Here is an 18,030-nt window from a genome sequence, read left to right as displayed (position 1 = left end):
GGATTCATTTCTGTACATTTAGTAACTTGCTTCCCTCTTAGCGCGATACCTGGTCATCATTGGGCCTTTATAACATTTCTAAGAGGTTACTTACAGCACCCACCCATTCAGGATCACTTATATACATTCAACACACCTCTTCAATAACTCACTGTTCGCTTCTCTTCCCTGCATAGCTGCAACTGTGGTACTTTCTAGGACAAGAGCACCAATTGCTTATTACAGCTGGATTTAGACTTACATACTATAACAACAATTCTAACCAAGAAAGAATTAAGTCATAGTTCATATTTAGAAGTACAGCCTTGATGCCTCACCCTCTGAACAATTTCCTGGCACAGCTGCTGTCTCTTGCCATGAGTTTTCACTGCCATTATTTGCTGGTGCAGCTTCTGGATTTCCCTGTATACCTTCCTGCCATACTTTTGCATTAGGATTTAAGCTGGCACCTTTCGATGTTACCTGCTGAGGAAACAAAAGATGTGTATTAATGAACAGGTAAGATTTAAGAAGCACTATGAGAATGTATTCTGTTGAACTTCATACTTGGGAACCATCTCCTCTTAAGAATTCCAACAGCCAACTAGATTCTGTTTGCAAATGGCTACTATTTTAAAACAAAAAGCTGAAAATAATCATATGTTATTTTGTTTGTTCTGAGGTTTACATCTCTTGCTCCTCTATCCCAGTTGCAAAGTAAATTTTCATAAACCAGCCACTAAATGCAACATTACCATGTTCTTAAATAGGAAAGGCAACTTCCTGTTGTGTACTAGCAAACACCTACAATTTAAAAATAGCTGGGAAAATTTCTTCTGTTGAGCTTCATACGTCAAAGAGCACCTGCTCTTAAGATTAAGCCAGCCAGCTTCTTACCTGACTACAAACTGCAGTGAAGGCTAGTGAGTGAGTTGACCATGCAATGATTGGGAGAGGCAAAGCTTATCTGCCTGTTATAGTTTGGGGGGGGGGGGGTGAACACACATCATGGCTCCCACGAGTTTCAATCAACCTCTGACAAAACATACAAGAGCCACAGTTTTTATTCTCCCTCATGTTCCATTAACACCTGAAAAATATCCATCCCCTTATCACCTCCATTATTAGTCCCACTCTAATTTTCACTTGTAATAAGACAAGTCTTCAGATTCTAAGGTTTGCTCAGAGAGGGGCAAAATTATAAAGTTTTACTTGCAAGATGTTTTGTTAAACAGAACATTTCCTGAGATTCTGTCACTTTCACTGATCTTTCTGATACCCACCGAGTTCCAGAATCCCTCCCAAAAACCCAGGATACTGCTAGGCCTTTAAAAAGGCCCCCAGTATGCACTTGGGTATTCTGGGATGTAGAAATATTTCAATGATTTAACAAAGAGCTTGTAAATAGAAACTGCAAAACTGGGCTGAATCTATGAGGAAATTGAGGATAATAAATCCAGCTCATAGCAGACAGTGAATGTTGTTTTATATTGAGTTCAGTAACTTCTTCAAATATTCTCTCTATTTCAGAAACAGTGCCAGACAAATCAGCATTTTCATCTAGAGGTATATGCACACATACATTTTGAAAACGGTTCCCCATCAACATTTCAGGCAGCCAGATCTAACTATATGGGATGGGGAAAGCTACTGACATTTTGTTCAAAGAACAATGGCCAAGCAAAGTTTGAGGGTACCTGGAAACTTGTTTTGCCCAGCTACTATCCATCAATGATTGATGGAGGATTACTTTTAATACAGTTACTGTTTGTAATCACTTTAGTACCGATCTTGATAAAAACAGACCAATATCTCAAAGAATTCATTTCAGGTTGCAAACAGCATTTCCTCTGTTAACAGAATCCCATCACAAGAACTAACGTCCAGAAAAGATTAATCAATAGAACTTAAAGCACAATACCCCATTCCGCACACAAACGCCATATTTAATTCAGCAACATCAATGTTCAAATAGCTAAAGGAAGATTACATGGAAAGCCAAAAATTCCTCATGTAGTTTTCCAGGCATCTCCTTTGCCAGTGCACTTTGGCTGTTCTTTACTCAAAGGAAACTCAAGTCAGGAGTCTAAAACTTTTATAAAAAGCAAATTGTTGGTTTGCCTAAAAGTCTGCTCCTGGCATGCAAATACCACCACAGCTCCTAGGAAAATTAACTTTTTCCCACACCAATCTGTTTCTTCCCTGAGGGGGGAAAAAAACCAGTAACTTTTTTTTTTAACAGAAGTATACTTGTAGCTACAAATTGGAAGATAGACGGCCTCTTTACTGAGGCAATGTAATTACTGAACAAGCACTGACCATCTTGCCTCAGAGAAGCACAAGCCAGAGAATAAGGAAGTTGAATTCCCAGAGTCTAGCCTTCTGGAGTCTCTCTAGCATCAAGGAGTGGCTTTAGTACCATACCCTGTCCACAGAACAGAAAAAAAATAGGATATAAGGACACAGTCTGGATGGCCACATATAGATTCTTTGCCCCAACCAAGATCACAATATATCTACAAATCAATAAAGTAGTATATACTAAACAGCTACCTGCAGCATTTCTTCTAAAAGGCAAAATGGCTTCACCACAAATCATATTCAAAAGGCTTAGAATCAAGGTGTAGGGGGAACAGCTATAGTCGTTACAAGAGATTGTTCTGGAAGAAAAAAAGCACACTTCAGCTTAGTAATTTAATACCAGGGATATAAAATTCAATCTGAATCTTGTCTTAACCAGCTTCTCCCCTCAAACCTATCAGACATTATAGAGCTGCACGCTATCTTCAGCAACAAGACAAAAACATTCCTCCAGAGGTACGAGGGCCAGTGAAGACTTGGAACAATAAGAAAACGCAAAGTAGAAGGAAAAGTAGAAGCATAATCTAGACCAGGGGTGCCTAAACCCCGGCCCTGGGGCCGCTTGTGGCCCTCAAGGCCTCTCAATGCGGTCCTCAGGGAGCCCCCAGTCTCCAATGAGCCTCTAGCCCTCCAAAGATTTGTTGGAGCCCACACTGGCCCAACACAACTGCTCTCAGCATGAGGGCAACTGTTTGACCTCTCGCATGAGCTGTGGGATGAGGGCTCCCTCCACTGCTTGCTGTTTCAGGTCTGTGATGCAGCAGCGGCAGCAAAGGAAAGGCCAGCCTTGCTTTGTGCAAGACCTTTTATCGGCCTTGAGCTATTGCAAGACCTTCATTCATATAAGTTCATCTTTAATATATTCATTTATGTAAACTGATGTAAAGTTATTCAAATTTTAAATGTAAATTAATTCTTTTTTTCCCCGGCCCCTGACACAGAGCGACGATGTGGCCCTCCTGCCAAAAACTTTGGACACTCCTGATCCAGACAGGCAGTCTGTAACACACCACTACAACCATCACTATTTTTCAGGACCACCTACATTTTGTACTGAACCCAATACTTCAGTGTACAGAAAGTGGATTGCTACAGACATTTCAAGGACTGGCATGCCAAAGACCCTTTGCTCTGTGACTTATTGACTAGTGTTACAATAACCGGGAGACATTTAAAAAAAGCCACAAAAAACATAGTGCTTTCTTACAATTCAGTTTTGAATCTACCTAAAAACAGGTCTTAGAACCTTCCTGAGAATGTTTTTTCTTCCCAGCACCACTGAAGTGTGCCACTGCGAAAAGCTGATGCAGAGTATTCTGGTTACCATTCTATTTAGAACAAAGAGCAAATACTTCACCTCTGGACAACCAGAGCATTTAAGCATTTCAGTTCAGCCATCGTACTGATGCAAACTTGAATACTGACACAGTAGAAACCCTGACCAAGGTGGAACGAGATACAACACTGATCAAAGACTGGGGCTAAAAACTACAGCTTTGTGTCCAGTTCTTTTACCCCCCACAAATAACACCACATTATGAGTTTGCCCATTCCCATCATAATGACAACCAATATTATGGATAGGGCAGAAGTATGCATGATACTTATCATAGCACATGTTTCTCTTATTAGGGGAAGAAAGGGCAACAGAATTTAGAGTTGCTGTTGGTCAAAGTTCATCAGGTTCCACCCTGAGAAATGGGAACAAGTAATTCACTGAAAGACTGCCAAAAACTTCTCTTAAATCCCAGAATGGTAACCAGATGGCCTTCTTCAAACAAACAAGAACTTTCTGTTCAGAGTAGCTTTATTCACTTACTTACCTGAGATAACTTTAGAGTTAGGAAGGGAGCTTGTGAAGCTAGTTTTCTGCTCCTCCACATGCCTGCATTGCTTAGGTATTATCAGCAAGAACTTGTTTTCACACAACAGTGATACAAAAAACCTCCCACATACCCATAATCTTCAGTAGTTTACAATGGAATGTTTTAAGAACCTTTGAAATATGCCCACCTGCAGTCAATTCATTTGTACTTTTACTTTTCTTATTACTTGTTCTTTGTCACTTGCCTTGAGCAGCCCCAGATTACACTGCATTTCACCAAAACAAAAAAGGAGAGTGCATATGAATGTTTTCAATATTCTTTTAGCAGTTTCCACAGTTACTGTGTTAGAGATTCTCTGTTAACAGCCTGGGAGATTTCAGTAACATGTCCAGAGACTATGTTTCAAAGAACAGATCATCTTTCAAAGAAAAATTGTAGAAATATTATTGCATGAGAGTACAGGTCTCTCTACACCACCTTCCTTCTTCTGCTGGCAATTCTAATTTTCAGATGAGAATTCTGCTCATCTGAATGATCTGGTATATCACTACTTACTTTTACTCTTTGTTGCGCAAGAACAGTAAAAGCAAGCAAAGACGTCCTACAAGATGCAGTGCCCAAACATTCTGGATTAAGACACAAAACTGGTTGCACAAGTCGATTGTTCAATAAAAACTTTTAAGTTTATTTGCAACACACTCATTTTACAGAGCTTGACTAATAAGTTGCAATAGTTTCCTTCATCTAAAGCATTGCTAGAAGAATAACAAATGTAACTCTACCTGGACAATGCAGCCATACTCATGCCAGGATTTCAAGCACAACAGTGGCAGAAATTTTGATTTGCAAAGCAAGCAGAACTAGCCTGCTCTTGACATATAAGCCTTACCAAAACAGTAACCAACGTCAGGTAATACAAAGGAGGAATATGAAGGAGCAAAGATTGAAAGTAATATTAAGTACAGAACACAATTCAACAAGCAGTCCTTCACGCAAAAGCAGCTAGCCTTACATACAAAGTCAAATGCAATGTAAAGTGAGTCACTGTCTAGCTCAGAGTTTATTTTCAAATGACAGTTAAGTGCAGTACCCAACCTGATCAGGAACATGGGACACAGAATGTTTAACCCTTTAATTTTATGTCATTTCCCCCACAATTCCATTAAACTACTATGGGCCCCAAAACATGCCATATGCTCCAAGACTAGGCATACCAAATCAGTACACCAGACACCCAAAAGAAACTTGGTCAACCAGAGTTGATCACTCCTAGTACAACTATTTGTACTCTGATACCCCACCATGCCCATTAATGTTGCCTAGTGCTTACTCCTGGTGCCAAGCGAAAATGTTCCTTCCTTTTATAGGACAATGTAAGTATGCAAGCTTATAGCGTGACATGTAGGCAGATAGCCTAAACTTCCTGCTTCCTGTTAACATTTGATTAGTCTCTTCAAGTATTCAGGCTGCCTGCCTACATGTCACACTATAAGCTTGCATGCTTATAATGTTCTGTAAAAGGAAGGAACATTTTTGCTAGCAGTAAGCACCTAAGCAACATTAATTGACGGGGGGGGGGGAGAGACACAGAGAACTGCTGATAACCAGATGTACAGATACCAAACCCGTGGGTATCAGAGGCACCTGTACTACTGTCAGAGAAGCAACGGCCTGGTAGCACTTAATAGCCCCTAATATTAAACATGGACACATTTTCTGTAACTGTTATTATGCATTCAGAAGCAGTACCAACTATACCATGTAAGAAAAGGAATGTTAAAAAAATAAAAGTATTGGGCTTGGGCAAGGGAAACCTCCAATTCCTAATCAGCCATCAAGTGGTCATAGGCAAGATATTTTCTCTCAATTAAAACTACTTCACAGGGGTATTGAAAGCGAATATTCTTCCGAGTTCCTTGGAAACCAAGCAAGATTTAAATATGATAAAGACAAAATATGAACATTTAACCCTGTGTTAGTTTCTCAGATTCAACTCTATTAAGTGTCAAGTTGACCATGGTCAGCTTCTGCATTTCAAACTACCACATTTGCGATAGCCGTCATTGCGATAGCTTCCATCATTTGCACCCCAAACTTTCATCTCAGGCTTGGAGCATAAGACGTACTTGTGCAGTTATCGTTGCCCCTTCCTGGCTCTTATACTGAAAGAAAAGTTGGGAGGTTGTTTATCTGCTGCATTATCAAGATGTCCAGAGCACACTGACCACACAGGGCCAAAAGAACAAACCCTATCTTTCTTTCCTGCTCCTGGGCAGGGGAGAGAAGCATTGGAACCGCACTTGGCCACTGTTTGGTCAGAACACCTGGTATTTGGAGCGCTTCAGTTGAGTAGCAACCAAACAGGTCAGATCTACTCCACTTTTCTTTCCTGCTCTTGAACAAGAAAGGAAAACTGGCAACTGCAATTTCAACTTGATAATGGCCAAGTAAAAAATTGGGGACCATCAACTTTGCCACTTAAAATATAACTGCTAAAATGAAAGGGGGGCCTGGCCCCCATCCAAGGAATGAATGAGGAACTACCTTGAAACCATGTGAAAGCTGATTTGACCGCTTGAAAGATGCCCAGAGTATAAACATAATAAAATAAAATGTTTCAGCTTTTTCCCCCTGCACTATTCATTTACCAACGTACTCCTAATTACTATAGCAAAGAAGCTGTTAGTAACTGCCTGACAGTACTTCACAACACAAAATGGTTGTTTCATTGCCAACATTTGGTTGACATTTAACTCTGCAGTGCAGTTAATATTTAAAAGGGTTCCATATAAGATCAGTACCACTATATGCAAGACTATGCATTACATGCTTCTTTCAGCTGACTCACTAGGTCTAACATATCGTACTTCATTTACAATCACTAGACTTAAGAACCTGTACATGTATGTTGCTCAGTTTTCACTAAGGAACTCAGGCCATCATCATACTTTTACATGCTGATACCAATGGTCCAGAAGTGTTAATCATCTTTGGTTTTATAGTTATGATAACAAAAAATATATTCCTGGGAGGTTTTTTACATTTCTTCAGTGCAAGTCTATCATTTCTCTAACAAAATAGTAACTTGAAAGTCATGGTACTGTAAATTAGCAAGGCAAAGTTGTCACTTTAGTAGCTGTATCTTAACCACTCAAATACTTCCAGTACAATCAAAATGAAACAATAAATTATAGATTCAACGTCTAAACATGAAGGAGATGCAATGTTCACGTATTGAAAACATGCCATTCAATGATCCTAGTTTATTAAGCATGGTATTAATGGCTGACACAAAACTGAAATGGCAACAAATATGGCAAGATCTGTAAACATCCTATCATTAGTTACAGCATACGCAAAGTTAGTAACAGACAACCCATGGAGACAATCTGACTTCCAGAAGTCCTCCAGCTAGTCATCCGCTTGCTATGGAAGACTGAAGGGCTACTGCTTAAGGAATTGAAGAATGAAGTTGCTGATCTCTTGACTAAAATATGCAACTTGTCCCTCAAAACGGCCATGGCGCCAGAGGATTGGAGGATAGTAAATGTCATACCAATCTTTAAAAAGGGAAAGAGGGGGGACCCGGGAAACTATAGGCCAGTCAGCCTAACAGCTATACCCGGTAAGATGGTGGAATGTCTCATCAAAGATAGAATCTCAAAACACATAGACGAACAGGCCTTGCTGAGGGAGAATCAGCATGGCTTCTGTAAGAGTAAGTCTTGCCTCACAAACCTTTCAGAAGTCTTTGAAAAGGTCAACAGGCATGTGGATGCGGGAGAACCCGTGGACATTATATACCTGGACTTTCAGAAGGCGTTCAACACGGTCCCTCACCAAAGGCTACTGAAAAAAAACTCTACAGTCAGGGAATTAGAGGGCAGGTCCTTTCCTGGACTGAGAACTGGTTGAAGACCAGGAAACAGAGAGTGGGTGTCAATGGGCAATTTTCACAATGGAGAGAGGTGAAAAGCGGTGTGCCCCAAGGATCTGTCCTGGGACCGGTGCTTTTCAACCTCTTCATAAATGACCTGGAGACAGGGTTGAGCAGTGAGGTGACTAAGTTTGCAGACAACACCAAACTTTTCCGAGTGGTAAAGACCAGAAGTGATTGTGAGGAGCTCCAGAAGGATCTCTCCAGACTGGCAGAATGGGCAGCAAAATGGCAGATGCGCTTCAATGTCAGTAAGTGTAAAGTCATGCACATTGGGGCAAAAAATCAAAACTTTACATATAGGCTGATGGGTTCTGAGCTGTCTGTGACAGATCAGGAGAGAGATCTTGGGGTGGTGGTGGACAGGTCGATGAAAGTGTCGACCCAATGTGCGGCGGCAGTGAAGGCCAATTCTATGCTTGGGATCATTAGGAAGGGTATTGAGAACAAAACGGTTAGTATTATAATGCCGTTGTACAAATCTATGGTAAGGCCACACCTGGAGTATTGTGTCCAGTTCTGGTTGCCGCATCTCAAAAAGGACATAGTGGAAATGGAAAAGGTGCAAAAGAGATTGACTAAGATGATTACGGGGCTGGGCACCTTCCTTATGAGGAAAGGCTACTGCGTTTGGGCCTCTTCAGCCTAGAGAAGAGACGCCTGAGGGGGACATGACTGAGACATACAAAATTATGCATGAGAAGGATAAAGTGGATAGAGAGATGCTCTTTACACTCTCACATAACACCAGAACCAGGGGACATCCACTAAAATTGAGTGTTGGGAGTTAGGACAGACAAAAGAAAATATTTCTTTACTCAGCTTGTGGTTGGTCTGTGGAACTCATTGCCACAGGTGAGGGCTCCTGGCCTCGATGCCTTTAAAAGGGGATTGGACAAGTTTCTGGAGGAAAAATCCATTATGGGTCACAAGCCTTGATGTGTATGTGCAACCTCTTGATTTTAGAAATGGGCTATGTCAGAATGACAATGCAAGGGAGGGCACCAGGATGAGGTCTCTTGTTATCTGGTGTGCTCCCTGGGGCATTTGGTGGGCCGCTGTTAGATACAGGAAGCTGGACTAGATGGGCCTATGGCCTGATCCAATGGGGCTGTTCTTATGTTCTTAAGAGGGGGGAACATGTTGTCCTCAAGCAACCACAGAAGTGCTCCCCACTGATTCCAGCTTAAGAGAAAACATATGAGAAATTTGCATGGTGCTGATCACACAATTCACCTCTTTCCCACCTTTAAATTTACCAGCTGAACAGTTGCCATTGAATCTGAAAGAAGAGGGGGCAATGGCCTATTCTCAGCATTCAGCACTATGTCCAGTAGTGCTATGCTATCCCCAGTACAGTATCTCTCTCTGTGTGTGTGTGCACACAGAGATATACTATACTGGATACACACACACACACACACACATATATATATACTCATACATATATATACATATATATACATATATGTGTGTGTATACACACACATATATATATATACATACACACACACACACAAGGGTATATCTGTACAGTACAGTACAATATATCTGGATATATATATATATATATATATATATATATATATATATCTTTCAGCCGTCTGCTGTGGCTCCTCCAGGTGAAAGTGGCAAAGGCAGTGACAGGAGGCACCTGTGTCTGGAGGGCAGGCTGCTTCCCTCCACCCCCTGAGCTCACTGCCCTCCTCTCCCTTTACCCCCACCTGCCCCACATTGGTTTCCCTTTTCAATTTTGCCCGCTCTGCAGGCTTAAGCTTCCTGTTTTTCCCTTACACAACTCTCCAGCAGGACGCCGCCGCCGCCGCCGCCGCCCTCCTCCTCCTCCACCATTGCCAGCCCTTGCAGCCTGCCTTTCCCTGAGCAGGTCCCCACTCAGTGCAGGGAGCAGCTTTTCCTCCACAGCAGACATCCTGTGTGTCTACTCAGTAGTAAGCCCCATTACAGAGGATGAAACTTACTCCCAGGAAAGGGTTCCTGGGATTGCAGCCTTGGAGCCTGCTCTTTTGTGTGTCTACTCAGTTGTAAGCCCCATTACAGCAGATGAGGCTTACTCCCAGGAAAGGGTGCCTGGAATTGCAGACTTGGAGCCTGCTCAAGGCCAAGAGCAAGGACGGGTGAGTGGGAGACCGCGCCCCTGCGAGGTCTGTTTGCGAGCAAGCCCTGCTGTAGTCCCTGGGCTACTCCCAGGAAGGTGTGGAGGGCTGCAGCCTCAGCCCCCTCCTATGCAGGTCTACTCACAAGTAGTCAGTGAGGCTTCCTCCCAGGAAAGTGTGGAGAGGACTGCAGCCTGAGAGCTCCAACCAACTTGTCTGCTCAGAAGTCCCATTGTAGTCAATAGGGCTTACTCCCAGGATAGTGTGGAGAGGGTTGCAGCCTGAGTGAGGGAGGACAGGCAGGCAGGCAGGGCAGAAACTGGCCTGTGGCTGCCCCCCCCACCTTCCCCCCCCAGCTCTGGCTTCTTCTCTTCCCCACCTCTGGAGTCTGTGTCCTTTTTTCCTTCCAGCAGGGTGCCTCTGGAAGGTGGGGGGAGTTCTTTAGTATCCATGTAAGATAAGCATATGTCATAACCGCCATATGTACTGGAATCCTGGAAGATCTGGTGAGGAGGTAGATGTGGTGTCAGCAGTGGCCCCTTTAAGGGTAAGGCCTGGGCATCCAGCAGAGTGTGCTGCACAGCTGCAGCCACTTGAAGGCAATAGGGCCCTTAGGGATATAAAGAGCACCTGAGGCAGGAAGAGGGTGTGGGTTGGAGAGGAGACTGACTTGGATACTCTGACCTGGCTTATTGACTTTGGATTCTGCCCTAGATACTCTGACTGACTTTGTGACTAATGGACTGCTGGAGACACTGGAGTTTGAAGTGTGGCTGCTGTGCCCAAGACCTGCTGAGGACCCAGGGTCTGCTGTAGTGGTGGGAGGCTGCTGGCAGGAGAGAGGACCTCTGCAGGTTGAACAGGTGAGCTACCCTGGAGGTGGGGTCCAGCAGGACTGCAGGACAGAACCAGGGTCATTTGTTGGGGGAAAGAAGGGGGGCTAATTTGCTTAAAGTGGGCATAAATCTCCAGGCAGAGAATGGCCTTGGAATCAGGCAAAACACCATAGAGGACCAGTGGTCTGAAAACACTGGACAAGAATGTATGACAAAACTAACTAAAAGCTACAAGAGGGGGCTATGTTATAAAAATGGGACCTATAAGAGCATAAAGGTGCAGTATTATCTTCATTTTAGATGTCAAAAGGGTTTTGTGGCTCCTGAGGTTTTTTTCCTCTGGAAAACAGGTCCAAATGGCTCTTTGAGTGTTTAAGGTTGCCTACCCCTGGTAAAGTACATCAAGAAGGCAGCCAAGTTTGTGTAGTGATTCAGAAGTCGAACTTAGACCTGGAATATCTAAAGTTGAAATACTCTCTTAGTCATGAAACTTCCTGGGTGACCTTGGGAGAGTCATTATCTCTCACCTACCTCACAGGGTTGTTGAGAGGACCAAGGTGGGAAGGCACTATGTACACCACCCTGAGGTCCTTGGAGGAAGGGCCATATAAAAATGTGAAAAATAAAAAAGGAGTAAGTTATACAAGAGCAATTCAAATTGTATTAGTATTTGCCAAAATTTGACTAAAAGAACTTCATCCCACTAAATCAATGGTTCCCAAACCTTTTAACATCAGGAGCCACTTTTCAAAGTGACACACTATTGGGACCCACCTAGCTTTACAAGACATTTAAAAAAGTTTCACCAGCCACTCAAGCCTCTGTTTTTTCACTGTAGTGGGGGGCACCTTCTGGAGCATTTGTTGAGCTCCATGTTCATTTGAGCAAGACCACTCTGGTGGCCTTGCATTCCCCACTGCCTGGCTTTCCGTAATTGTGGCCTGTTCAGGTACTCAGGAGTAAACACACATGTACAGCTCAGTTTTGCTTTTTATAGGGTTCAATACATTTTCCTTGAGAGCTCTCAGTTTGTCATTTTCACATCAAAAAATGGATCACAACCCATTGGTGGTTCCAACCCACAATTTGCAAACCACTGCACAAAATCAATATGGGATCAGTCACTGGATTATGCATGAGATTTCACTAGAGGCTGAACTATTGACAGATAACAAAAATCAAGATTAGTTGCATAATAAGCTTCAGAAATTGTTTGCCATGACTGTTTGCATACATACATAACAATTCACTGCTAGTCATGTGTACAGTACTTGCAAACCCATGTGTTCAGCACTGCAGTGACAATCTCCTAGAACTTTCACTGGTTTGTGAACATTACTTGAAAAGCTAAGCAACTTTTCACGAGGTGCAAGCTAAACTTCTACACCAAATATACAGTACTATGGAGATAACATAACATTTGGGATTGAACTCAATTTTCAACATCTTTGCTCCACTCCAAACAAATGCTGGTCAGATAAACCTTAGGCTTATGTTCAATTTTTCTACTCTGTGCTGCCTCAGAAACACTTATTTTCCATTTTATAAAATGCTAACCTGGCAAAGTGTAGATTGAAAATAGTTTTAGAATTAATAGATTTTGAACAGTGGCATGCCATTATTTTAGAGGGGAAAAGTTAAATAGCAGAAACCAATTTCTTCCATTTTCAATGGTTTTTACTGTCCAGTCTACACTACTTTCCCCAACACAGGGCACAATCCTAACCAGAAGTAAATCCTATTTTGTTCAGTGGGGCTTACTCTCAGGAAAGTGTGGTTAGGATTGCAGCCATAGTAGTTTAACTGCTTATTCCAACTACTGATTCACACCAGAGTACAGCTTTCTAAATGGAAACCAAGCCTTCAGATAATTTAAACGTATGCTTTTCACATAAGTAGACCCAATACTCAGGACATACACTAGTATTGCATTTTTACACACAGCTACTCAAAAGTAAGCCATGATGAGTTTACTGGGTTCTCTCTCAGGTAAGTGTGTACTGGATTTCAGCCTAAGTTGAATTTTGAAAACTTTCTGACATATGCATAGTAAGCAGGAAGCATCCAATGCATAGTAAGCCAGAAGCAACTGCTTCATCTAAAAGCTACATAAATCTAACATCACTGCTTGGCTATATTAACTAGATGTCCATTAATTAATTTCCAAAAAAAACCAAGGGCATGCTGGCATAAAAAGAGATACAGTATTTGAATTCCATACGTTCCAAACTAAGTTCTGGTGACATTTTGGGCCAATCAAAAAATTTTGCTGAATGAGCATTTAAAAAGACTTTTCTTTTTCTCCATACAGTAATTTAACAGATGACAAAGGCTGCAAGTTTTGGCCTATTTATTCTGGAGTATGTTGCACTGAATCCAGTGGGACTTACTTCCAAGTAAACATAAAAAAGATTGCTGTGTAGCTGAGAGCAAAAAGGTGTTGACACAAAAATGTAGACAATCTTCCCTTAAGTCTAAATTGCTTGTGACCAGAAAAATTATACAGAAACTCATGTGCAATAGAAACATCTAACCGTAAAACAACTTTTGTAAAGTTGAATTTGAAGGTACACAGTATGAAAACTTTGCCATATGTTACTTTACGAACACACCTACACAACATTCTTCTTCAAACACACATTACTAGGACACGCTACACTTTCTCATAGGTTAAAACTGAAGAGTGACATTTACTGCAGTAGTATCAGCTGCCAGTAAAAGCTTCAAGAGGAAAACCGGTGGATTAAGTCCTTGAACAATACAAATAACCTTCAGATCCATGCACTACACCACACTACCCCCCCCACTCCACTGAAAACGTGCTCTGTTTAAGGGCACACTAAAAAAACTAGCAGCACGTTGCTAAGTTGCAATTTCCATTGCTGCAATTAGGAACGCAAAACAATCTGGAGTCTACTCAAAAGGCTTTAGCCAGAGAAGGAGAAAGGGGGGGAGAGGGAGCAAAGCAGCCAGCTGATTATGTGGCACACACAGGCACGTGCCTGCAGTTTTAAAACAAGAACCTAGAAGGAAAAGCGAGTAAGGCAGGTCCTCAAATGTTAAGCGAGGAAGTCAGTGAGAACACGCTGGAGGAATATCATGGCTGCAGCCCGCTTGCTTCCTTCCTTCCTCTCCAGCGCGGGCCTGGCTCAGATCCTGTGTAACCTTCACACGTGTCCGGCCATGTTCCACGCAGCAGCAGCAGGCCACCGGGCAACTTTTGCGAAAGGTCATTGCGGTGTCTTTCAAGGGCCTCCCCCGGGGAAGGAAGCAAATGGCCGCCCACAGGGACCAGGGACTCCCCTCCCCCCACCAACCGCCTCTCACACAAGGCTGCAGCAGCAGCAGCCGCCCCCCACCCTGTCCCTCCGGCCTACTTTGCCTCTACAAGCCAAGCCGCGCTGCTGCCGCCGCCTCCTGAGAGAACTCGTCACCCCCCCCCCCAGCACACTCTCCTCGACTGGCAGCTCACTGACTGACCAGCCCCTGCCGCGTCACGGGCCTCCCTCCACAGCCGGCCTTCCAGGGCCTCACTCACGCAGCGGTCCCCTCTCCGACGGCGCCCCTGCCCCACGTTACCCCCTCCGCCGCCCTAGCGCAGCGCCAGGCCGGGACCGCCTCTCTTTTTCGAGTCCCCTCCCCATGCCGAGGGAAGCGTCCCTTCAGCCGACGGGCGGGGGGGCGTTCGCTGTGTCAGCCCCATCCCCCACCGGGGCGAGCGCGCGCCGCCTGCGAGAGTCACGTGGCTCAACCCCCACTCACCTCCACGAAGAGCAGCATCTTCTCTCTCCGCGCGCGCCGACCTGCCTTCTCCCGCTCCCGCCCCTCCCCCGCCGCCTCTCTCTACCCCCCAGTCCGGGGGGCCTTGGAATCTGCGCCTCCCGCCCCTCTCCCACCGCCGACAGCTACAGCCACAGGCAGCCGCGCGAGGACACCCAAGCTCCGCCTCCTCCGGCCTGCGCCGCCGCTGCTATTGCTCCGTCAAGTCACCAGGGCCGGCGCTCCCTCCCTCAGACTCTCTCCTTCCGGGGTAAGCGCGCCGCGAGCGCTTCCGGAACACGAGCGGCACAGTCACGCGCCTCGGTGGGAGGTTGACCCGCTCGCCTGTCATGGCAGCGGCTGCTGCTCCTCCTCCTCCTCGCGCGACAGGAGTTGCGCGCGCAGCGTTTCGTTCCATAATGGAGAACGTGGTCTTCGTCCTCGGTGGGGGGTGGGGGGGCAGAGTGGCTTAAGGCTGCAAGAAGAGACTACGACCCCAACCCCAGGCCTGTCTACTAGGGAGTAAGTCCCACTGCAGTCAATGGAGCTTCCTCCCAGGAAAGTGTGGACAGGCTTGCAGCCCCAGAGCCCCCTCCTCTGCCTGTCTACTCAGGAGTGAGTCCCATGAGAGTCAGTGAGTCTTCCTCCCAGGAAAGTGCCGACAGGACTTGCCAGCCCCACAGCCCAACCCTCTGCCTCCTGCCAAAAGCTCTGGACGCCCTTCTTTATGGTAACAGCAGGAACATAAGAAGAGGAGGCAGATCTCGGATCCACACTGGACAGGCCACAAGATGCTCTCTGACCACAAAGGCACAGCAGGAGTCGGACAAAGACTCTTATGGAACATTGAGCATCCTGTATCGCCACAAGGAGAGACACCTGGCTCGGAGGCTGCACCATGTGGGTCTATTGGAGGGAGCACTGCCCATCATTGCCTGTGACGCTGGGCCCTTTTGCTTCAGCCTGAACATCCAGCCACACTCACACATCACCTCATTTCTGGCCCTTGCTGCACAGTGACCCTGATGTGGCTGTCAGTATGCTGCCCTCCCTTTCCCCCCACAACTGTCTGCCTTATACACTACTGGCTGTAGATAACGGGGCTTGTGACCAACAAAGAACATCCCCCCATCACTGAATCCCAATCACCTTGGGAGCAATACTGAGCTCTTACTCAAGAGCTCAGGGCACACCTATGAGCTCTGGGAGCAGAGAGGCCCCTCTTCCCCCACCTCCAGAATCCCACCCAGCTGAGATAAGGAGCAACTGGGCAGGGAAGAAGGGCTCCTTATCTGCCAATAAAGAGACAAAAGAAATGCTTGAGGTTTAGAGTTCTCCTGGGAGAGTTTTGTTTTGTTTTTGCCTAGATGGCCTCCCTCTGTATGGTCTTCTAGCCTGGTGGCAGTGGGTAAATTCTATGATGCCTTCCCCCAATCAGCTGCTTGCCCAACAAAGGAAAGTGGAGAGCAGGAGAAGGGTGAGCCTGCAAAGTACTAGGCACTAATTCCTTGGCCAATCTGTATTCTCTCAGGAGTCCCCTCTTGTCCATTAACATGCTATGTGTTATATATACTGTTTAACATGGTAATAGAAGCTAAAACATAGACAAAGTCCATAGCAGCAGATACACCACAAGTGTTTAGTCCCAAAATACTGGTTCCAAATCCTGGCACTGATATCTTGGTTTATGTTGATATTTCTGAACTCACTGTAAATACAGTAAATGAAAATCTAATCTAAAATAATTAAAAATAACAAAGCCCATTCTGCACAATAGCGCAGCCTGATTTCTCAAAATAAATTCTGTTCAAAATTAAATACTTATATAGTATGGTTCTAAATACCAATTGCAGGAAAGCAAAAGTGGCAGGAAAGTACCAGTGTACTGTTCTCTCCTGCTTGTGGGCTTCTGGAGGTAGCTGGTGGACCACTGTGTGACACTGTAGACCCATGGCCCAATCCTATCCAACTTTCCAGCACCAGTGTAGTCTCAATGCAGCCCCCAAGGAAAGGGAACAAACACTCCCTTATCTTGAAGAGGCCTCTGTGACTGTCTCCCCACCACAGGATACAACGCATGCTCCATTGGTATGACTGCACAGGCACTGGAAAATTGGATAGGATTGGGCCCTAATTGGGCCTTTGGTCTGATTCAGCATGGCTTTTCTTATATTTTAAATCAGAAGTCTCTAAACTTTCTGGCACAAGAGCCACAGCATATGAGGTTGAGGGCCGGAAAATAAATAATATTTACATGGGGAACCAATGTGCTGAGAGTTTGATTAAATACAGTAAGTGGAAGGAAGAGGGGTGCAGAGGGCAAAATTAACTTGTAGAGGAAGAGTAGGGATGGATTTTGGAAAAGCATCAAGCAACCAATGACGCAAATAAAACTTTCATTTTCTGCTCCATATATGTTTAATGTAGACATTTAGGGCACAATCCTAACCAGGTCTACTCAGAAGCAGGTCCTATTTTGTTCAATGGGGCTTACTCTCAGGAAAGTGTGGTTAGGATTGCAGCCTTCGTTTATATTTTTATTTATATTCCAGGTCTCCCAGCACTGCATATATCTCATTCAGCCACTAGAGGTGCTGAATGTAATGCAATGTAATGGAAGAATTTCATTCCATTACATTCAGCACCTCTTGTGGCTAAATGAGAAATATACCTGGAAGTGTGTTGGGCTATTTTTAGCCCCAAGAGGCTGGAGAACTAGAGGGCCAGATGAAAACCTTCAGAGGGCCAGATGTGGCCCACAGGCCAGGGTTTATTTAACCCCTGCTAATTGGGTAAGAGGCACTTTTTTGGGTAAGTGGGTGCTCCTTTTTATAGCAGGAGGAGAGTAACTGGCCCACCTCACGCCAGCACTGTCTGTTCTAGTGGCTGTCTGCTGGTATTCCTTGGCATCTAATTGTGAACCCTTTTGGGACAGGGAGCCATTTAGTTATTTGATTTTTCTCTGTAAACCGCTTTGTAAACTTTTAGTTGAAAAGCGGTATATAAATACTGTTAATAATAATAATAATAAACAAGGTAAGATCAGACAACTCTATTGGCAAAACCTCCCTTCTCTCCAGGGGCAGGGAAGGTGGCAGCCAGAATGATACCTCAAAGCCAAAGAGGATGAGGGCTATTTCTAAATGAATGAGTATCTCTGGCAGAGAATCTCATTAGTAAGACAATGTCAATAGTAATATTGATCCAGATGACTGGCT

General features: G+C 44.4%; 1 protein-coding gene across 9 annotated transcripts in view; it reads right to left on the bottom strand.

Moving 5' to 3' along the window:
* The window catches only part of LARP4 (La ribonucleoprotein 4), a 55,598-nt gene extending 40,694 nt beyond the window's left edge, over nucleotides 1–14,904 (bottom strand). For 2 of the 9 annotated variants that reach the window (XM_066614524.1, XM_066614533.1), the window contains exons 1-2: nucleotides 14,816–14,860; nucleotides 318–465 (exon numbers count right to left, since the gene is read on the bottom strand). In XM_066614524.1, the coding sequence (XP_066470621.1) occupies nucleotides 318–465; nucleotides 14,816–14,833 (166 nt within the window). In that variant the 5' untranslated portion in view covers nucleotides 14,834–14,860. Of the gene's footprint in view, nucleotides 1–317; nucleotides 466–2,298; nucleotides 2,405–2,532; nucleotides 2,640–14,533; nucleotides 14,605–14,632; nucleotides 14,750–14,815 lie in introns of those variants that run through there. The other 7 variants (XM_066614530.1, XM_066614532.1, XM_066614527.1 and 4 more) reach the window with 7 other exon arrangements.
* Nucleotides 14,905–18,030: the final 3,126 nt, after the last annotated feature.

The sequence above is a fragment of the Tiliqua scincoides genome, chromosome 2, assembly GCF_035046505.1.
Source record: "Tiliqua scincoides isolate rTilSci1 chromosome 2, rTilSci1.hap2, whole genome shotgun sequence".
Classification (NCBI taxonomy): Eukaryota; Metazoa; Chordata; class Lepidosauria; order Squamata; family Scincidae; genus Tiliqua; species Tiliqua scincoides.
This window is presented reverse-complemented; position numbering and strand designations above follow the sequence as displayed.